At 39.2% G+C, this 16,787-nt stretch overlaps 1 protein-coding gene and 1 pseudogene across 6 annotated transcripts in view; one reads left to right on the top strand and one right to left on the bottom strand.

Moving 5' to 3' along the window:
- The window catches only part of ZBTB8OS (zinc finger and BTB domain containing 8 opposite strand), a 71,596-nt gene extending 54,946 nt beyond the window's left edge, over positions 1-16,650 (bottom strand). The window contains exons 1-7 of one of the 5 annotated variants that reach the window (XM_079901392.1): positions 16,042-16,092; positions 7,715-7,739; positions 7,321-7,442; positions 7,024-7,106; positions 6,026-6,078; positions 3,963-3,999; positions 1,631-2,591 (exon numbers count right to left, since the gene is read on the bottom strand). In XM_079901392.1, coding sequence (XP_079757518.1) covers positions 2,505-2,591; positions 3,963-3,999; positions 6,026-6,078; positions 7,024-7,106; positions 7,321-7,393 — 333 coding nt within the window. In that variant the 5' untranslated portion in view covers positions 7,394-7,442; positions 7,715-7,739; positions 16,042-16,092 and the 3' untranslated portion in view covers positions 1,631-2,504. The other 4 variants (XM_079901391.1, XM_079901390.1, XM_079901388.1 and 1 more) reach the window with 4 other exon arrangements.
- LOC307175817 (transmembrane protein 126A-like) lies at positions 4,014-6,018 on the top strand (annotated as a pseudogene). Its single transcript has one exon. The product of its transcript is annotated as a transmembrane protein 126A-like (transcript).
- Positions 16,651-16,787: the final 137 nt, after the last annotated feature.

Raw genomic sequence — 16,787 nt, forward strand, 5'->3', positions numbered from 1 at the left:
TGGGAGGTTTTACATAAAAATCCCACTCTCTGGGGTTTTATGAAAAACTGCCACCCTAGGCTTGTATTCCCATTAGAAATGAGGGCTGGAGCTGAGAGGCAGCTGCCCGCTTGGCCCCTGCGTAAACCCTCAGTTCAACACCTGCAGCCCTCCCATTACCTGCCTGACTCCTTGGGCAGCGGATTTGCTACCCGACATCTTCAGAAATGAGAACGGCAGCCCAGAAGTAAGACAGAAGTGAAGATGGGTGGGTACGTTATGGGGAAGGAGAATTAGCTCTGCAATGGGGGAAGTCTGTTCCTTAGGGAAAGACACATACTTGAAACTAGCAGAAGAATCTGGTGAGAGCACAGTGCAACCATCTCAATAAATAAACTAAAAATAAATAAAACGTGTGCTGCTACTGATGGATCAAGAATGCCAACACTTCACGTATAAAGGGTAACATACTCATTTTCCTTCTATTCAGTATCTTTGTTTTGGCATATTTTAAAACTAACACAAACTAAATTTTAAAATTTACCTGAAATTGTAATGTTATAAATTTATTAAAAATAAGAAAATATAATTTGTCTTGCATAATTACATCTGCCTTGTTTTTATTGAGCCCCATTATACAGCTCTGGTGGTTAAGAGATATGGCTATGCTTTACCCCACCCCACCAAGTCAAATGTGTACCCTACCTGGCTTAATACATCCCAAGAGCTCTTCTTACTTTGGCTTCAGCTCTCCCATTCCCCTCACAGTATCCCATTGTTCACTTGCACAATCAACCCCCCCAAGTAGCCCATGATGTGTAAAGGAGTCGAAAGAAAGAGCCCCATCTCAGGCTGGAAATTCATCCTAACAAAAGGTAAAGAGATTCTTCTAGACATTGTTGTGCTTGGAGGTCCACAATTTACACTTATAAAATATGCCTGAGAATAAAGAAGGTAAAGGAGGGCTACCTCAGAGATCCTGCTGTGTATCCATTTGAAGAGCTACTATTAAAACCACAGGCTCGGGCTTCCCTGGTGGCGCAGTGGTTGAGAGTCCGCCTGCTGATGCAGGGGATGCGGGTTCGTGCCCCCGTCCGGGAAGATCCCCACATGCCGAGGAGCGGCTGGGCCTGTGAGCCATGGCCGCTGAGCCTGCGTGTCCAGAGCCTGTGCTCCGCAACGGGAAAGGCCACAACAGTGAGAGGCCCACGTACCGCAAAAACAAAAAACAAACAAAAAAACCCTCACAGGCTCTTGCCCTTGTCTTCATTATGCCCCGCTACTTTCTGTTAAATTCCCAGAGAGGGACTTCCCTGGCGGTCCAGTGGATAGGACTCCGAGCTTCCAAGACAGGCGGCACGGGCTCGATCCTTGTTTAGGGAACTAAGATCACACAAGTCGTGTGGCGCAGCCCAGAAAAAAAAAAAAAAAATCCCCAGAGTAAAAATAATGTGGTGCTCCGAGAGAACAGTTAGAAAGCTCACAGACAATCTCTTCCTTTTAGGTCAAGTTCAGCACACTATAATGATATTTGGCAGCACCCAGTGGCAATCTTTTTTCACATATGTGTGAATAAATAGCAACTTTGCAAACTCTTGCATCACAAGGAAGAATACCTCAATCAATGAATAGAGAATGGAATAATGCTGCAAATCAAATGAAAGCAGCCTCATGTTTTCAAAGGTTATCTACTTTGAAAAGTTCAGATCATTTTAAAGTTGTTTTCCTGGCCTCCTGTCTCCTTAGGAATGAAAAGCTTAGGTAATTTTTAAAAACAAAAGACATTTTAAAAAATTCTCCTTTTCTTCTCTAAATATAATGGCTTTAATATAAAACTATATGTTAGAAAGAAGGGCCCATTTGTACATGCATCAAATTTTTCTTATGGGAAAACAGGAAAGTGTCAATACTTCAGTGCTTAGAAAAAAGTGAGAACAGTAAATCAGGGCTCTTTCTAGAGAAGCCTTCCAATTGTTCAACTATAATTGTTTCATCTGAGAAAACCAACTGGATTACAGGATGGCTCTTTCCCACAGCAATCTAAAACGACCTCTTTTCATGTACGTATAGAAAATATATGTGTTAACCAATTTGGAAGAAAAGCAAAATCCTGGTTGTAGGATTCCTCAAATTTCTTTTTTTTCAAGCTGCATTCAGTAAGAGCATGGGGGCTTCAGAGTCTCTCAGGCTGCTCTTAGATCAATGATCCTTTCTGGGACCAGGCTGGAGGGCTGGCATTCCATGGGAAGGGTGTAAGGCACCTGCTGCTACAGCAGGGAATTAACAAATGAGATACCATACTTGCCACCTAAAGGTTTCTTTAAACTTTGAATATTTGGATAACACAGACCAAGGCTGTACCTAGATTTTCCATTTCTGTAAGTCACATTTTAATTTAAAAATTTCTGTTCTGCAAATCTCCATATATTAAGATACTGCAGAATTTATATCATGGTATCATGGTATCTTCTCAAAAGGAAGAGAAAAAACAGTTCTTCATAGGGAGGTTCTTTTTTGTGTGTGTCTTAAATGTCAATGATCACAAAAACTTCTGGCTTCTCTTCATTATAGACCTGCATTGCTGAATATGTTATTGCCTTGACTTCAGTTCCCTGAAGTTGGGGTTAAAGAAAAAACAGGAAGAAAAAGGACATCAAAATCAGAATCATTAACTCTAGCAATGATTGGCAGAAAGTCAAAATTCTAATATTGCTCTGAAAAACTCAGACGAAACAATTAGTTATCAAATTAGTATAGTATTATCCACTGATCCAATAAAAATGAGAGGCAAATATGTACAGCAGAAAAATCACTGAGTTAGGAGACGAAGCATATTATAGTCCTGGCTTTGTTTGCAACTGGATACAGAAGCTGTCTGACCTCTCTGGGCATCAGCTTTTTCATTTATCAGATGGGTTGAATCCAAGAACACAAAGCTTTCCTACTGTTTGGGTCAGGGCTCCTTCTTAAGGCTTCTTCCATACAGTCGAACCTGGGCCCTAGGAACTCGGCCTATTCCCTTCTCTGAATGGCAGTCAAATGCCTATTATCCACCATCTCTGTTTAGATGTCTAATAGGTATCTCAAATATAACAAACTCAAAAGAAAATGCCACTGTCATTTGTATTATAAAAATAATTTGTTTTCAGTCCACATGCTTCCTCTCTACTGGCTTCTGTTCTTTTTATGCTTCTCTTCCCCGAGGCTCCCTCCCAGGCTTCATTTTATTGCACTGTGGTTGAAGAAATTCTATTGCAGCTACCGGAAGCAAACAGGATTTTCCAGTCACCTCCAACTAACTTAGGTCTCCTTGGCCTAAACACAGGAGTCAGCGAACTACAAATTGAAGGCCAAATCCGGCCTGCCACCTATTGTTGTACAGCCCCACGAACTAAGAATGGTTTTTACATTTCTAAATAGTAGTGGAGGAAATGTTTAAAAAAAGTTTTACTGGAACACATCCACATTCATTCATTAATGTGTTGTCCTTGGCTGTTTAGTGCTATATATAAGAGAAGAGTTGAATAGTTGCTCTTCCATCATTCTCTGCCCACAAAGCACAAAACATTAGGAAAAAAATTGCCTACCCCTATTCCAACAGATTTAACTCGTATAGAGCGAAGCCATACATGCTGGCAAATACTGAATCTGGAGAAGCACAAAAGGCAGAAGACACTTTAGAGAACATCTAGTCCAACACCTTCATTACGGGGGAGGACATCAAAACTCGATAAGGCAAAGGGATTTTTACACCCCACAACTCTGTAACAAACCTGACCCTATGACCCAAGTGCTGATTCCTAATCCTCCAAATCAGGTGTGTGAAATCAGTGTTTTAACATAATATGTCCCAACAGGTCATATTAGTCTGAGAAAAATTTAGGACTTTACACCAACTTATTAGAACTAGTTAACTGTCACATTTACTGACTTTATGGTAAGGTAGTATAAAATGTTTCTAATGGCTGGATTTAAAAACATACCTGAGGGTGCTTGGACAATGAGAATTCTTCTCCCCACCTTGAGAAGGAAAAGTGAAACATGATTAAGATTTCCAGGATTTAACATTTATTCTCTCTTTCCACATTTTAAAATAAGCCTTATAAATGTGGTTTAGATACTAGAAAGCCAAAAGAGATGGAGGGGGAAGGGAGCTATAAATTTCAATTTGATTGTTAGCAGATACAGCTGTTGAGGGACTTATGTATACAACAGCCATTTCAAGAAGGTTGATAGTTGCTCTTAAAAAAAAAGTGTCCTAGCATAACGTACATAGGTAGATTCTCAATAAACATTGTTTAATGAATATTGGTTCACAACAGAGTAGCATGTTCAAAATTTTCACTGTACTCAGGACTACAGAACTAATTAATATCTTCCACTGGAGAAAGCCCGTCTGAACACCATAAAGGCAAAATACTAGATTCTGTAATACAGTCTGAACTTGGTTTGTATTTTATAACTTTTCAAAAAATGTCCATGGTGTGTACATGGAAGGCCCTAGAAAGGTACCGCCCTGGAACCTGGGATGAACATCCTCTCTCCCTTCAACACTAATGTGGCTGAAGATCACAGTAGCAGAAGCAATAGTAGAAAGAGCAACGTTTTAAAATTCTGTTCAACTATTTATTAGCTAAGTACCCTTGGACAACCCTGTTTTCTTACCCATAAAAAAAGGGAGGAGGAGATAATAAAAGCTCTCACTTTACAAAAAGAAACTAAAAAAATTCAACATAAAATAGAAAAGATAAGCTCTATATAAAAATAACCTAAAAGAGCTGCGTAAGGGTTGGAGTGAGCCCTCACGTGGCTGAATAAGACCAGAGGAGGCAGTGAGTGCTGGGAGGAAAGTGTAAAGCTCAAGATGGAAAATCGTGAACCAGATGATACTGTCAAGGAGAACTTAATTGATATCACACCCAGAAAAATTAACCAAATTCCAAAACAGAAAGGAATCTTCTTGAAAATGGATCAACATATGTTGGACTTAATGCTGCCCTCTATGGCCTAATAGCAGATAGTCTTTTTCGACGAATCTTACATGTGACACAGGCTCATATACCTGCTGGCTTAGCAATGGCAGAGATCCCATTTTTGACGGCACACGTATCTTACAAAGATTTTGTAAGTTTACCTTTGAATACAGGTGATTTGCATTGTGAAACCTGTACCTTCACACGAGGTGAATTGGTTGGTCTTGTTTTTGGTGGTCTGTACCCTGTTTTCTTGGCTATCCCTGTGAATGGTGGCCTAGCAGCAAGATATAACTCAGCCCTGCTACCCGAGAAAGGAAACATCTTAAATTACTAGATTAGGATTTCTAAGCCTATCTTTAGAAAGATGTTATTTTCCATTTTGCTCCAGATTGGGTTTGCAGCATACCTTGGGTCTAGAGAATATAAACTACTTATAAAGGCTTTTTAGTTACCTGAACCTGTCCTAGAAACCGTGATTGTTAAGTAAATCTGTACACAAAAATAAAAGAGTAAGAATAACCTATATCTAAGTATGAATAAACAGAGACTTGTTAAAAAAAAAAAAAAACACCTAAAAGATATCATTAAATGATAGAAAAGAAAAAGAAACTCGGAAAAGAAACTCGGAAAACACCAAATCCAATCAAAGTGCCATAATCAAGTGTTTGCAAACTCTGGAAGGAAGTGTATAACTTGTTAATAGAAGGAAATGGAGTCCAGGTGTGAGGATCTATAAGAAAGGATGCATCAGCATTTCTCATCACCAAGCTAAGCTTTATGCAAATATCTGTGCCATCTACCAATGATATATTTTTTGTGCTAAAAATCAACAAATTGGGAATCCTGTTTAATAACACACATCAACTTTGTTCTGACAAGTTTCTGGTCCACCAAACCTGAGGTGAACCCTGGCTCCTAGGTATCTCAAGAAGCTTAACCTGCAAAGCCCTACTGGGATGCAACTGGTCTTCTGACTTAACATTGCTATTTGTCTTCCTGCCCACTGAGTTCACTGAAGAATAACTTAACATCTTTCATGACCCGCTACTTAAAAGGTTTTCAAAACTTACCCAATTGACCGTAATTTGAAATTTCTTTGATCAATATTAAGTACTTTTACTTCCTAAAGAAGAAAAAAAATTTCTTTTAATTTTAATATATGCTCATAACAGACCAGCTCCTAAAACATGTCTAGGTTATCATCTTTTCAAGATAATAGCATAAAACTTCTCTGAAGCAAAGAAAACTAAAATGTTAACTAAAACAGAATAACAAACTATATATTTCAAGGAAATAGTTTTTTCTTACATATTCAAGGGACATATTCTTAAAAATGTACAATCTAAAAATATGAGTCAAAAGAATTTTTCTGTGAGATACATAGAGGAGGATGACCTAGGATTTCAATCACTCTGGATTTTTTTCAGCTTTATTTATTTAGAGTTGACAAAACTCTCAGCCTATTTTTATATAATATTGTAGGATGAATGACCCAGTTCTGTAGGACGAATGACCCAGCTGGAAGAATATATGTAGTGGAGCTGGTAAGGGAGAGAATGGAGGAATTACGAAAGCAAGGAAGGCCATGTGTGTTAGATGACAATGAGGTTGGAGAGGTGTTCCCTCTGGAGGTTGGTGGCAACAAGTAAACTCCATTTGGCTTTTCCTTTTTCACGTTAAGGAAAACTAAAAGCAACAATTTTTAAACTTAGGCCAACATGGTAGAACTGCCAAATTACAAATGGGACAAAAGGAACATATGGATGGACATAAATACAGCTCAAACTTGGGAGACATAAAATGTGCAGAGACAGTGGCAACAATAGGTGCGTTCTTGTCACACAATCCTGATGAGTGACAAGTATATAATAAGAGATCTAAATACAAAATGCACATACATAAGCAAACTCGGGTTATCCAAGAAGAGCCTATGGTTATTATAATTTCTGCAAATCATCATCTGTATGGCTTGGTTTTGCATCACATGTTCTAATTTAAATCACTAGTCTTATTATAAAATATGGGTAAGAACGCATTTGCTCAGTAAAAAAGAAAAACTTTTGCTTACCCGGGCTATGAAGAATTCATCAGCACTGAATTTATAAAGCCATTCATTCAAAAAGTGAAACAGAAGAGATTGTAAGTCATCTCCTACACAGGATCAAAAAGAACCATGACAGTATCATGTTTAATAACTCTTGTCTCTAAAAAACTGGTTTGAATTTAACAGTGCAGTGAATTTCTTAGGCTAGTTGAAAGAACAAGCTCATAATCAACTTTGTTGTTCTTACTGTGAGCATATACTGAATTTACATAGAATACTGAACATCTATAACAATTTCTTCCTTGTGAATAAATTGGTTACCTTGGGTTTCTACTTCTGTTGCTTGGAGGGGCTCCACTGTCCCAGTATCTGTCATATAACCAAACATGGCCATTGCACATTGCTCAAATGCTTCCTCCAGAGTATCTCCCCATGCGTGTAACCTAAAGAAATACATTCATGCCCTGTGTAATATAATCCACTGCAAAGCAGAAAACTTGTGAGGAAAGTCAAAATAAAATTAACATGATAAATACAAAACCAAAGGTCTCAGTTTAATGACACTGAAACCAGATGCTTTTAAACCATCATTTGCATGTCGTAAAGGAACCAAAAGAGGAGGAGAAAAATTAAAACTCGGGACATCAAGATTAAAACATCAGCCTTCCTATGTTAAGCACGTGGTTGCAAAGGCATAAACTCTAGCTATACTCACTGAACATCAGCTGTATGATCCAAATCTGAGGGAGAGAGGAAAAAACACTTATAAGTGACTAAACTTGACTTGCAAATCACAAGAAAATAACTCTAGATCATTACTAAGAACATAATCCTTGAACAGCAAGAAAATGTGGGCTGGCCACACACCTTTCACTAACCATTTACACAAAAGTTAATTGTTCTGTTAAGGGTTATTTTTTACTTTTTAAAAATTTCTTCTAAGCATTCACAGTTATTATTCTGTTAATATTAAATGAACTAATATTAAATAAAAGAATTAATAGTTCCATAATATTAGCATATTGATGCTAAAGGGTTATTTTTTTAAAAGCCTAGATTTATATTTAAATGAATGACAATTTCTGGAAGGCATCACGGCCACGGTCTTCTAGGTGATCTAAAAAGTGTCTAATACATCATAGTTTTTCAATAAACAAATGCCATTCTCTGCCATTAGTTACTTTTCCTCAACAAAACAAATCAGTATCTTTTCTAAATATCTACTTGTGTGAATGACCAAAATTCTAGAAACTACATCATCAAAGATATAAAATTCCAGATTTCATTTCACCTTTTCATGAACAGCTAGCCAAATCCCAAACAAAATAGTTTTTTATTTTTAACAAGAGCCAAGTTTTATATTTGTTGATTTCTTTCATTTGAAGGACTCCTCACCGATATCCTTGACCAATAAAACTGTTTTGGAAAGTAAACTCTACAATATGTATTATGAGCTTTTTCCTGATATTCTCACAGCAACACTAGGAAATAACAACTGCTACTACAGCAAGTTCCCATTGGATCTGTTATCTCAAGATTTCAGAGTCAGGACTTCCCTGGTGGTCCACTAGTTAAGAATCTGCCTTCCAAGGCAAGAGATGTGAGTTCGATCCCTGGTCAGGGAACAAAGATCCCACATGCCAAAGGGCAACTAAGCCCACGCACCACAACTAGAGAAGCCCAAGTGTCACAATGAAGATCCAGTGCAGCCAAAATTTAAAAAATTAACTAATTTAAAAAAAAAAGATTTTAGAGTCTATCCTTCACTCTTACCTGACTTCCATCAATTCTTCCTGCTTAGAATCATAGAATATTCAGGCTATAACAAAGTCTTAGAGTTCATTTAACAGAATTCCTTCAATTACAAGAAGAAACCTGAAATCCAGAGAGATTGTGCGACTTGTTTAGGACTACACTGCTGATTAGAGTTGGGACTAGAATTGAGATTTTCTGACTCCCAGTTTAGTGCCGTTTACATAACACATCTTGTTCTGGTAACACTCAAGGTTTAAGCTCATCTCTAATTTACTCAGAATATTACTGAGAACTCAATACATTTTAGGCATTAAGAGGCTCAATGATCAGCAGAGATGACAAACAAGTTAAAAGAATATAACAGGTTTATTAACCCTAGAGAAATGAAAGTATGTGGCCACAAAAGGACATAGAAGGTTCACAGCAATTTTATTCCCCCAAATTAAAAACCCCATATCCATCAAGAGAAAGGATAAACAAACTGAGGAATACAATGCCACACTACTCAGCAATAAAAAAGCATGAATTACTGATACAATGCATTAACAAGAGTCAGGGAGCTCACCTCTTTCCCCTGCTGTCAGTAGTTACTGAATAAAATCCATTCACCACTTTAACATCTAGCTGTGTTTGATACTGAGTGAAGAAGCCAGACAGAAAAGAATCTATACTGTGTGATTCCACTTACACAAAACTCTAAAACAAAAGTAAACTGTGGTGATAGACATCAGAGCAGTGCTTGCCTCAAGGTAAGGGGCTAGGGGACTAACTGGAAAGGAGCAAAGGTAACTTTCTAGGTTGACAGAAATGTTCTAGAGCTTGACTCGAGTACTGGTTACACAGATGTTATTTGTTTATCAAAACTCATTGGACTTGGGCTTCCCTGGTGGCGCAGTGGTTGGGAGTCCGCCTGCCGATGCAGAGGACGCGGGTTCGGGCCCTGGTCCAGGAAGATCCCACATGCCGCGGAGCAGCTGGGCCTGTGAGCCGTGGCCGCTGAGCCTGCGCGTCCAGAGACTGTGCTCCGCAACGGGAGAGGCCACAACAGTGAGAGGCCCGCGTACCGCAAAAAAAAAAAAAAACTCATTGGACTTTATACTTAAGATGTGAGCACTTTTATTACATGTAAATTGTACCTCAATTTTTTAAAAGACGGTTTAAAGAGACAATGACAGATTGCTATAGGGCAGTAGTTCTCAAATTTTTTGGTCTCAGGAACCCTTTATTCTCTTAAAAATTACTGAGGACCTAAAGAGCTTTTGTTTATATGGGTTGTATCTGGCAATATTAACCTAGAAATTTTAACTGAAAAAAAATTTTAAGTATGTATTAATTCACTTAAAAATAATAACCCAGGGACTTCCCCGGTGGTGCAGTGGTTAACATTCCACCTGCCAATGCACGCCACAACTATTGAAGCCTATGCGTCCTAGAGCCCCAAGCACCACAACTACTGAGCCCACGTGCCGCAACTACTAAAGCCCGAGTGCTATAGGGCCCACGGCTGCAACTACTGAAGCCCGCGTGCCTGGAGCCCAAGGTCTGCAACAAGAGAAGCCACTGCAATGAGAAGCCCGCGCGCTGCAACAAAGAATAGCCCCCCTCTCGCCGCAACTAGAGAAAGCCCCAGAGCAGCAACGAAGACCCAATGCAGCCAAAAATAATAAATAAATAGATACAAATAATAAGCCCATTTTATTTAACATAAATTATATATTTTTATGAAAAATGACTACATTTTCAAAAAATGTAGTGAGAAGAGTGGCGCTGTTTAGCATTTCTGCAAGTGTTTTTAATGTCTGGCTTTTCAGTGTGCTGCAATCTCACAGATATGCAGGAGGAAAAAGGAGTATTTTAAGAGCTAAAAAAAAATGTGGACTTTCCTGGTGGCACAGTGGTTAAGAATCCGCCTGCCAATCCAGAGGACATGGGTTCGAGCCCTGGTCCAGGAAGATCCCACATGCCGTGGAGCAACTAAGCCCGTGTGCCACAACTACTGAGCCTGCTCTCTAGAGTCTACGAGCCACAACTACTGAAGCCCGTGTGCCTAGAGCCCGTGCTCCACGGCAAGAGAAGCCACCGCAATGAGAAATCCACACACCGCAACAAGGAAGAGCCTCCACTCGCCACAACTAGAGAAAGCCTGCCCGCAGCAATGAAGACCCAATGCAGCCAAAAATAAATACATAAATAAATAAATTTATTTTAAAAATGCATATGGGCAGCACAGCCGGAGTAAGGAAAAAAAATTGTATATAGTCTTCCTTCACCAAAACTAGAAACTGGTGGTTTTTTAAAGGTTAGTTGCAATGCAGAATCTGAGGCTTTAACAATGAATTTTTCGAACTCTGTAACATTAAAATCCATTGCTCTATCTTGTGCTTAGAACAGATCTTATCTATGCCTGATTGTGTAATATCAAGCATTGGTTTTTGGGATAATATCAGTTCATCAATGTTGACACATTCTATAGAATTTTAAAAAATCTATTTGTTAATATCACCTCCAATCTCATCAGAAAAGTCTTTAAGCACTGGGAAACCGTGAAGCTCATGATGGCAGATACAAGTTTTCCAAAATTCTGACTTCACTTGAAAGCTTGAATTTTATCATTATATAATATACATTATCAATATACCAACAAATATTGTTATTTTCCTTGATGTGACAGATTACTTTATTTTCGAGAAGATATTGGAAATACCCAAGTCTGAATAACAATAGTATGTCTTTCAGTCATTCTTTTGAGAAAAAATAGTGTTCCGAGAAAAAAGGCATCTCACAACTCAAACAATCACAGAAGTTCTTTTCCTCAAGGTAAGCATCAATACTTTGAGAAGCAGAAACACTATGCATACTTCCCATTTTGTTACATAGAATATTAAAAAGGTGAGTACTCAATGGTTAATATTTAATAAAATTAATAGTTCTTGCCAAGTCATCAAGGACATTTTTAAGTAAAAACGACTTTTTCTTTTTTTAATTATAAGTACATAGTGGTAAATAATACAATGGCTACCAATACAGTTTGGTGCCACTGCCTCAATTTGTGCCAAGGGGCCAGGACTTTTACCTATTACTGCCTCTGCACCACGAGTGCAAATATCAACACAGTGAAAAGAGCAAGTAACATCTAGTATTATTAAGAAAGTAGTTTTAACTTCACAGATCCTTTGAAAAAGTCTGGGGAAACCTAGGGTTCTAGAGACCACCCACTTTGAAAATTCTATTATAGGAGAGAATAAGAGATAAACTAAGCTAGACTAAGAGGTTCAGGTAAGAATTCCCAAAGGAAACAAGACTTAACACTTTATGTGCCAACAGACTAAGGATGATCTTTATCTATCTGCTCACTCATTTATTGCCAGTTTCCGCTCAGTGTCTGATACACAACAGGTGCTCAATAATGTTGCTGAATGAATATATGAGATGACAATTGAGCTGAGTCTTAAAGGAAAAACAGCGCTACAGGGAGAGCTTGGGGTAGATCTGGGGGTAGTCAGTGGCAAGAAATGAAGCTGGAAGAAACAGACTAATCTCACATTACATCAATGCCAAGATTCTGTACAAAATGTCGGCAAGTAGAATCCAGAATGACCAAGTGCGATTTATCCCTGGAATGCAAAGATTCAATTCTTAGGAAACAGATTACATCATCTCCATAGATGTAATCATGAGGCATAACATAAAAATTTTTTTTTTTTTTCGGTTTTTTGCCTCACTGCAAGGCTTGTGGGATCTTAGTTCCCCGGAAAGGGATTGAACCCCAGCCCGGCAGTGAAAGTACCGAGTCCTAACCACTGGATGGCCAGGGAATTCCCAAACAAAATGTTAACAGGATTTTTGAGCAAACGGTCTTTTCTCAACTATTTCTCAAAAATACACTATTGTTTATTTTTTCTCTCATTCTTTTTTTTTTATAAATTTATTTATTTATTTTTTTGGCTGCGTTGGGTGTTTGTTGCTGCATGTGGGCTTTCTCTAGTTTCGGCGAGTGGGGGCTACTCTTCATTGCAGTGCATGGGCTTCTCATTGCGGTGGCTTCTCTTGTTGCAGAGCATGGGCTCTAGGCATGCGGGCTTCAGTAATTGAGGCACATGCGCTCAGTAGCTGTGGCTCGCAGGCTCAGTAGTTGCAGTGCATGGGCTCAGTAGTTGCGGTGCATGGGCTTACTTGCTCCGCGGCATGTGGAATCTTCCTGGACCAGGGCTTGAACCCATGTCCCCTGCATTGGCAGGCAGATTCTTAATCACTGTGCCACCAGGGAGGCCCTCTTCTCTCATTCCTAATTGCTGCTTTTCCCTGAATGTTTTTGTGGTATAATGAAAATATATACTTGGTCTTTGTCCCTGGTTCCTGGAACAGAGCTCTTAAAATCCTGGGAATTTTCTGAGTGACAGGAGTGTCACTCAGGGTTATTCATAAAGAGCCCCTTCTGACCACACTTGAGTCTATGCTAATAAGGTGATTCAGGGTTGGGCCCCTAAGTAGCCTCAGGATGGAGAGAAGATGAAACAAATGATTAAAAGGGGGGAGGGGATACCAACAGTAATTCTTATGGATCTTCACAAGCTGATTTTTATCTACATATAGAGAAAAAAATAAAAACAATAAGAATGGCAGGAAAGGAGCAAGAACTGAGAGGGAGATTGTCCTAGAAGATATTAAAAGATACAATAAAGCCTCAATAATTTAAAATGTGGCACTGGCACATAAAAAGAGAGCTACAACAAAGGAATAGAATAGTAAGTCCAGCTATAGACCTAAATATAGTTAGAGGAATTCTGTATATGATAAAGATGGAATATTTCAATCACAGGGGAAAAGACAGACTGTTGATAAATGATTTTATAGCATCTGGAAAATAATTATCAGATATTGATACTTAATTTCCACCTTACCCTAATCCTAAGGTATTCAAAATTTAAATATATATTTTTTAAAAACCATAAATACTAGAAACATGAACAATCTATAACTATTAGCAAAAATACGGTTCTCATAAATATGAGACAAAAAAAGCCAAACACAAAAGGAATACATACTACATGATTCCATTTAGATTATGTACAAAAACATGCAAAGCTCATGTATGGTGTTAGTAGTCAGGCTAATGGGAAAAATACGGAGAGAGGAGAAAGGAGCATGAGAGGGTCTTCAGGGATGCTGTAACATTCTGTTTTTTGATCTGGTTACTAGTTATACAGGTGTATCCAGTTTGCAAAAAGTCATTTGTAACATGTGTACTCTTCTATATGTATCTTATACTAAAATATAAGTTTTATTTTGGGAAATTCCCTGGCAGTCCAGTGGTTAGGACTCTGTGCTCTCACTGCCGAGGGCCCAGGTTCAACCCCTGGGCGGGGAACTAAAATCCCACATCCCACAAGCCATGTGGTATGGCCTAAGAAAAAAAAAAAGGTTTATTTTCAAATGTACTAGAAGAAAACATGGGAGAATTAATTTACAGTCCCAGAGCGAGCAATGCCTTCTTAAGTATGATATCCCAGTAGCCATAAAAAGGGTTAACAAATTTCACTACATAAAAATAAACTTCTGCACAGTAAAAAAGACCAACAATCCAATAGAAAATATGGGTTAAAAATATGAGTATACACATTCCAGAAGGTAAATACAAATAACTCCAAACATACTAAAATACGTTCAGCCTCACTTATAAGTAAAATGCAATTAGTATAAGATATTTAACAGACTGGAAAAGATCAAAAAGTGTGGTAAAAAAAAAAAAAAGTGTGGTAACACAGTAAATTGGTAAAAGTGTGAGAAAAGAGGCACAGTCGGGACTTTCCTGGTGGTCCAGTGGTTAAGACTCTGCGCTTCCAATGCAGGGGGCACGGGTTCACTCCCTGGTCGGGGAACTAAGACCACACCTGCCGCGCAGCACAGCGCAGCCAAAAAATAAATAAATTTTAAAAAGTAAAAATAAATTTAAAAATGAATTTAAAAAAAGAATTCAGCCTTCTTAAAAGGAAAGAAAAAAGACACACACACAATGCTAGCAAGGGTATAAACTGGCACAACCTCAATGGAGAGCAATTTGGCAATAATTGTTGAAGTTTAAAATGCAGATATCAAAAAGATGTCTACATATGTATAACTGGATCACTTGGCTGTACAGCAGAAATTAACACAACATTGTACACCAACTACACTTCAATTTTAAAAAACATTGATAAAATGCAGATACCCTTTGAAAAAGCAATGTAACTTTTGGAAATTTATTCTACAGATACACATGCACATGTGCCAAACAATGGATGCACAGGTATAGCCACTGCTGCATTATTTTTATTGGCAAACGAGTATAAGTATAAACGTCCATCAACTAGAAATTGGTTAAGTAAATTAAGTAAACATACACCTTTGCATGTACACATAAGAAAATGTTAAGGATGGTCGATCTGGATAGCAAGACTAAGGGGCTGGGGATCAGGGCTGAAAGAAAGACTTTCGCTGCATACCTGTTGTATTTTTTGAATTCTAAATCATATATGTGACCTATTAAAAGTAATTTTTAAAAAATTAAGTGAGAGACAGTGAGCTAGGGAGATATGCAGGGTCCAGAAAGTACAGAGCCTAGTATGCTATGGTAAATAGTTGGACTCTATACAGAGGACAATGGGAAATCAATGAAAGAACTTTAAGAAAGGAAATAAGAGCCAGATTTGTGCTCCCCAAACCACATCCACCTTTAGGGACGGCAGCTTAACGTTTATGTACAACTTCAGAGTCTGCACTATACTTTCACATTTATTATTATCTCATTTATCCCTCACATGAAGGAACTGAGTGCAAAGAGGTTATGTGATTTTTTTGCCTAAAGTCACTAAGCTAAAAATGACAAAACCAGGTCTTTTTGCTAACAACACGATACAGGTAAGACACCAATTTAGAAGTCCCCTACTCAAAGCTCTCCGAGTCCTCTACCCTAGGCACACTCTAACTATCCCACAGTTGGAGGGAGATACTTGGGGGCGACAACCCCTCAAACACTTGAAAATACGTTACTTTCAGAATTAATACGGAAGTAAAATTCCCACAAGATAAACGTAATTAGGCATATGCAGAAAAAGTTCAAAGGGCTGTAAATTTGGGAGCCCGGGTTTCCCGACTCTCAGACCAGGAGGCTTTAGCCTTCAGCCTTCCCCAGAGAAGTACATAAAAGCCTACAATAAATGGCAAAACGGGAATGCCTGAGCCACCCTATGGGGCAAAATGGAAGAGGAAGCCGGAAGCCCCCGGCAAGAAGAGAAGTGAGCCACCTACTCACACTCGTACTTCCGATTGACTGGAGGATACTTGGCCTTGATCGCCTTCTGCTTCTCAGTCAAATTGTAATCTCTAACATTTTCCCCTTCCAGCGCCATGATTGCGGCTTGGGCCCCAAACTCAACTTCCGCCCTTCGTCAGCCGGACTTCGGCCCGGACTTACAACTTCCGCCCTAGACTCCGCCCCTTGACACACACCCTTAAAGGGCCAGGACTCCATTCTCGAGGACTTACTTAATCCCCTAAGACTTCCGTCCTAGGTCCCGTCGCTTGGAGATCTTTAAAAGTCCAAGGCCTCATTTTCTGGGTTTGCTTCATCAATAGTTCTAAGAACTAAGGGAACGAATAAATTGGAGGACCTAGGAGCAAGGGACACTTGAATTAGACATCTCGAGGTCTGATAGAAGCCTTTTCTTGCAGCCTCACCCCCAGAGCTGACAACTAGACCCTAAAACATTTTAGACTCCTCATCTAAAGTCCTACTTTGAAGGGATCGCTAGCTTCAAGAAAATGGCTGCACCCAGGAGCGTGCGGACTAAACCTCTCACGTGACCTCGAGAGGCGCAAGCTCACCAACCCCGCGCGCGCGCAATCGAAGGAAGTCGGCTCCCGGCAGTGTGGGGGCAGGGGAGGAGCGCGCGCTTCGACCCCGCGGCAAGCGACTCCGCGCGTCTGGATAGGCTACGAACGCGGCTTCCCCGCCCACATCGCCGCTCGGCGCGCTCCGATTGGCCGGTGTTGGC

The sequence above is a fragment of the Stenella coeruleoalba genome (genome assembly GCF_951394435.1).
Source record: "Stenella coeruleoalba genome assembly, chromosome: 1".
Classification (NCBI taxonomy): domain Eukaryota; kingdom Metazoa; phylum Chordata; class Mammalia; order Artiodactyla; family Delphinidae; genus Stenella; species Stenella coeruleoalba.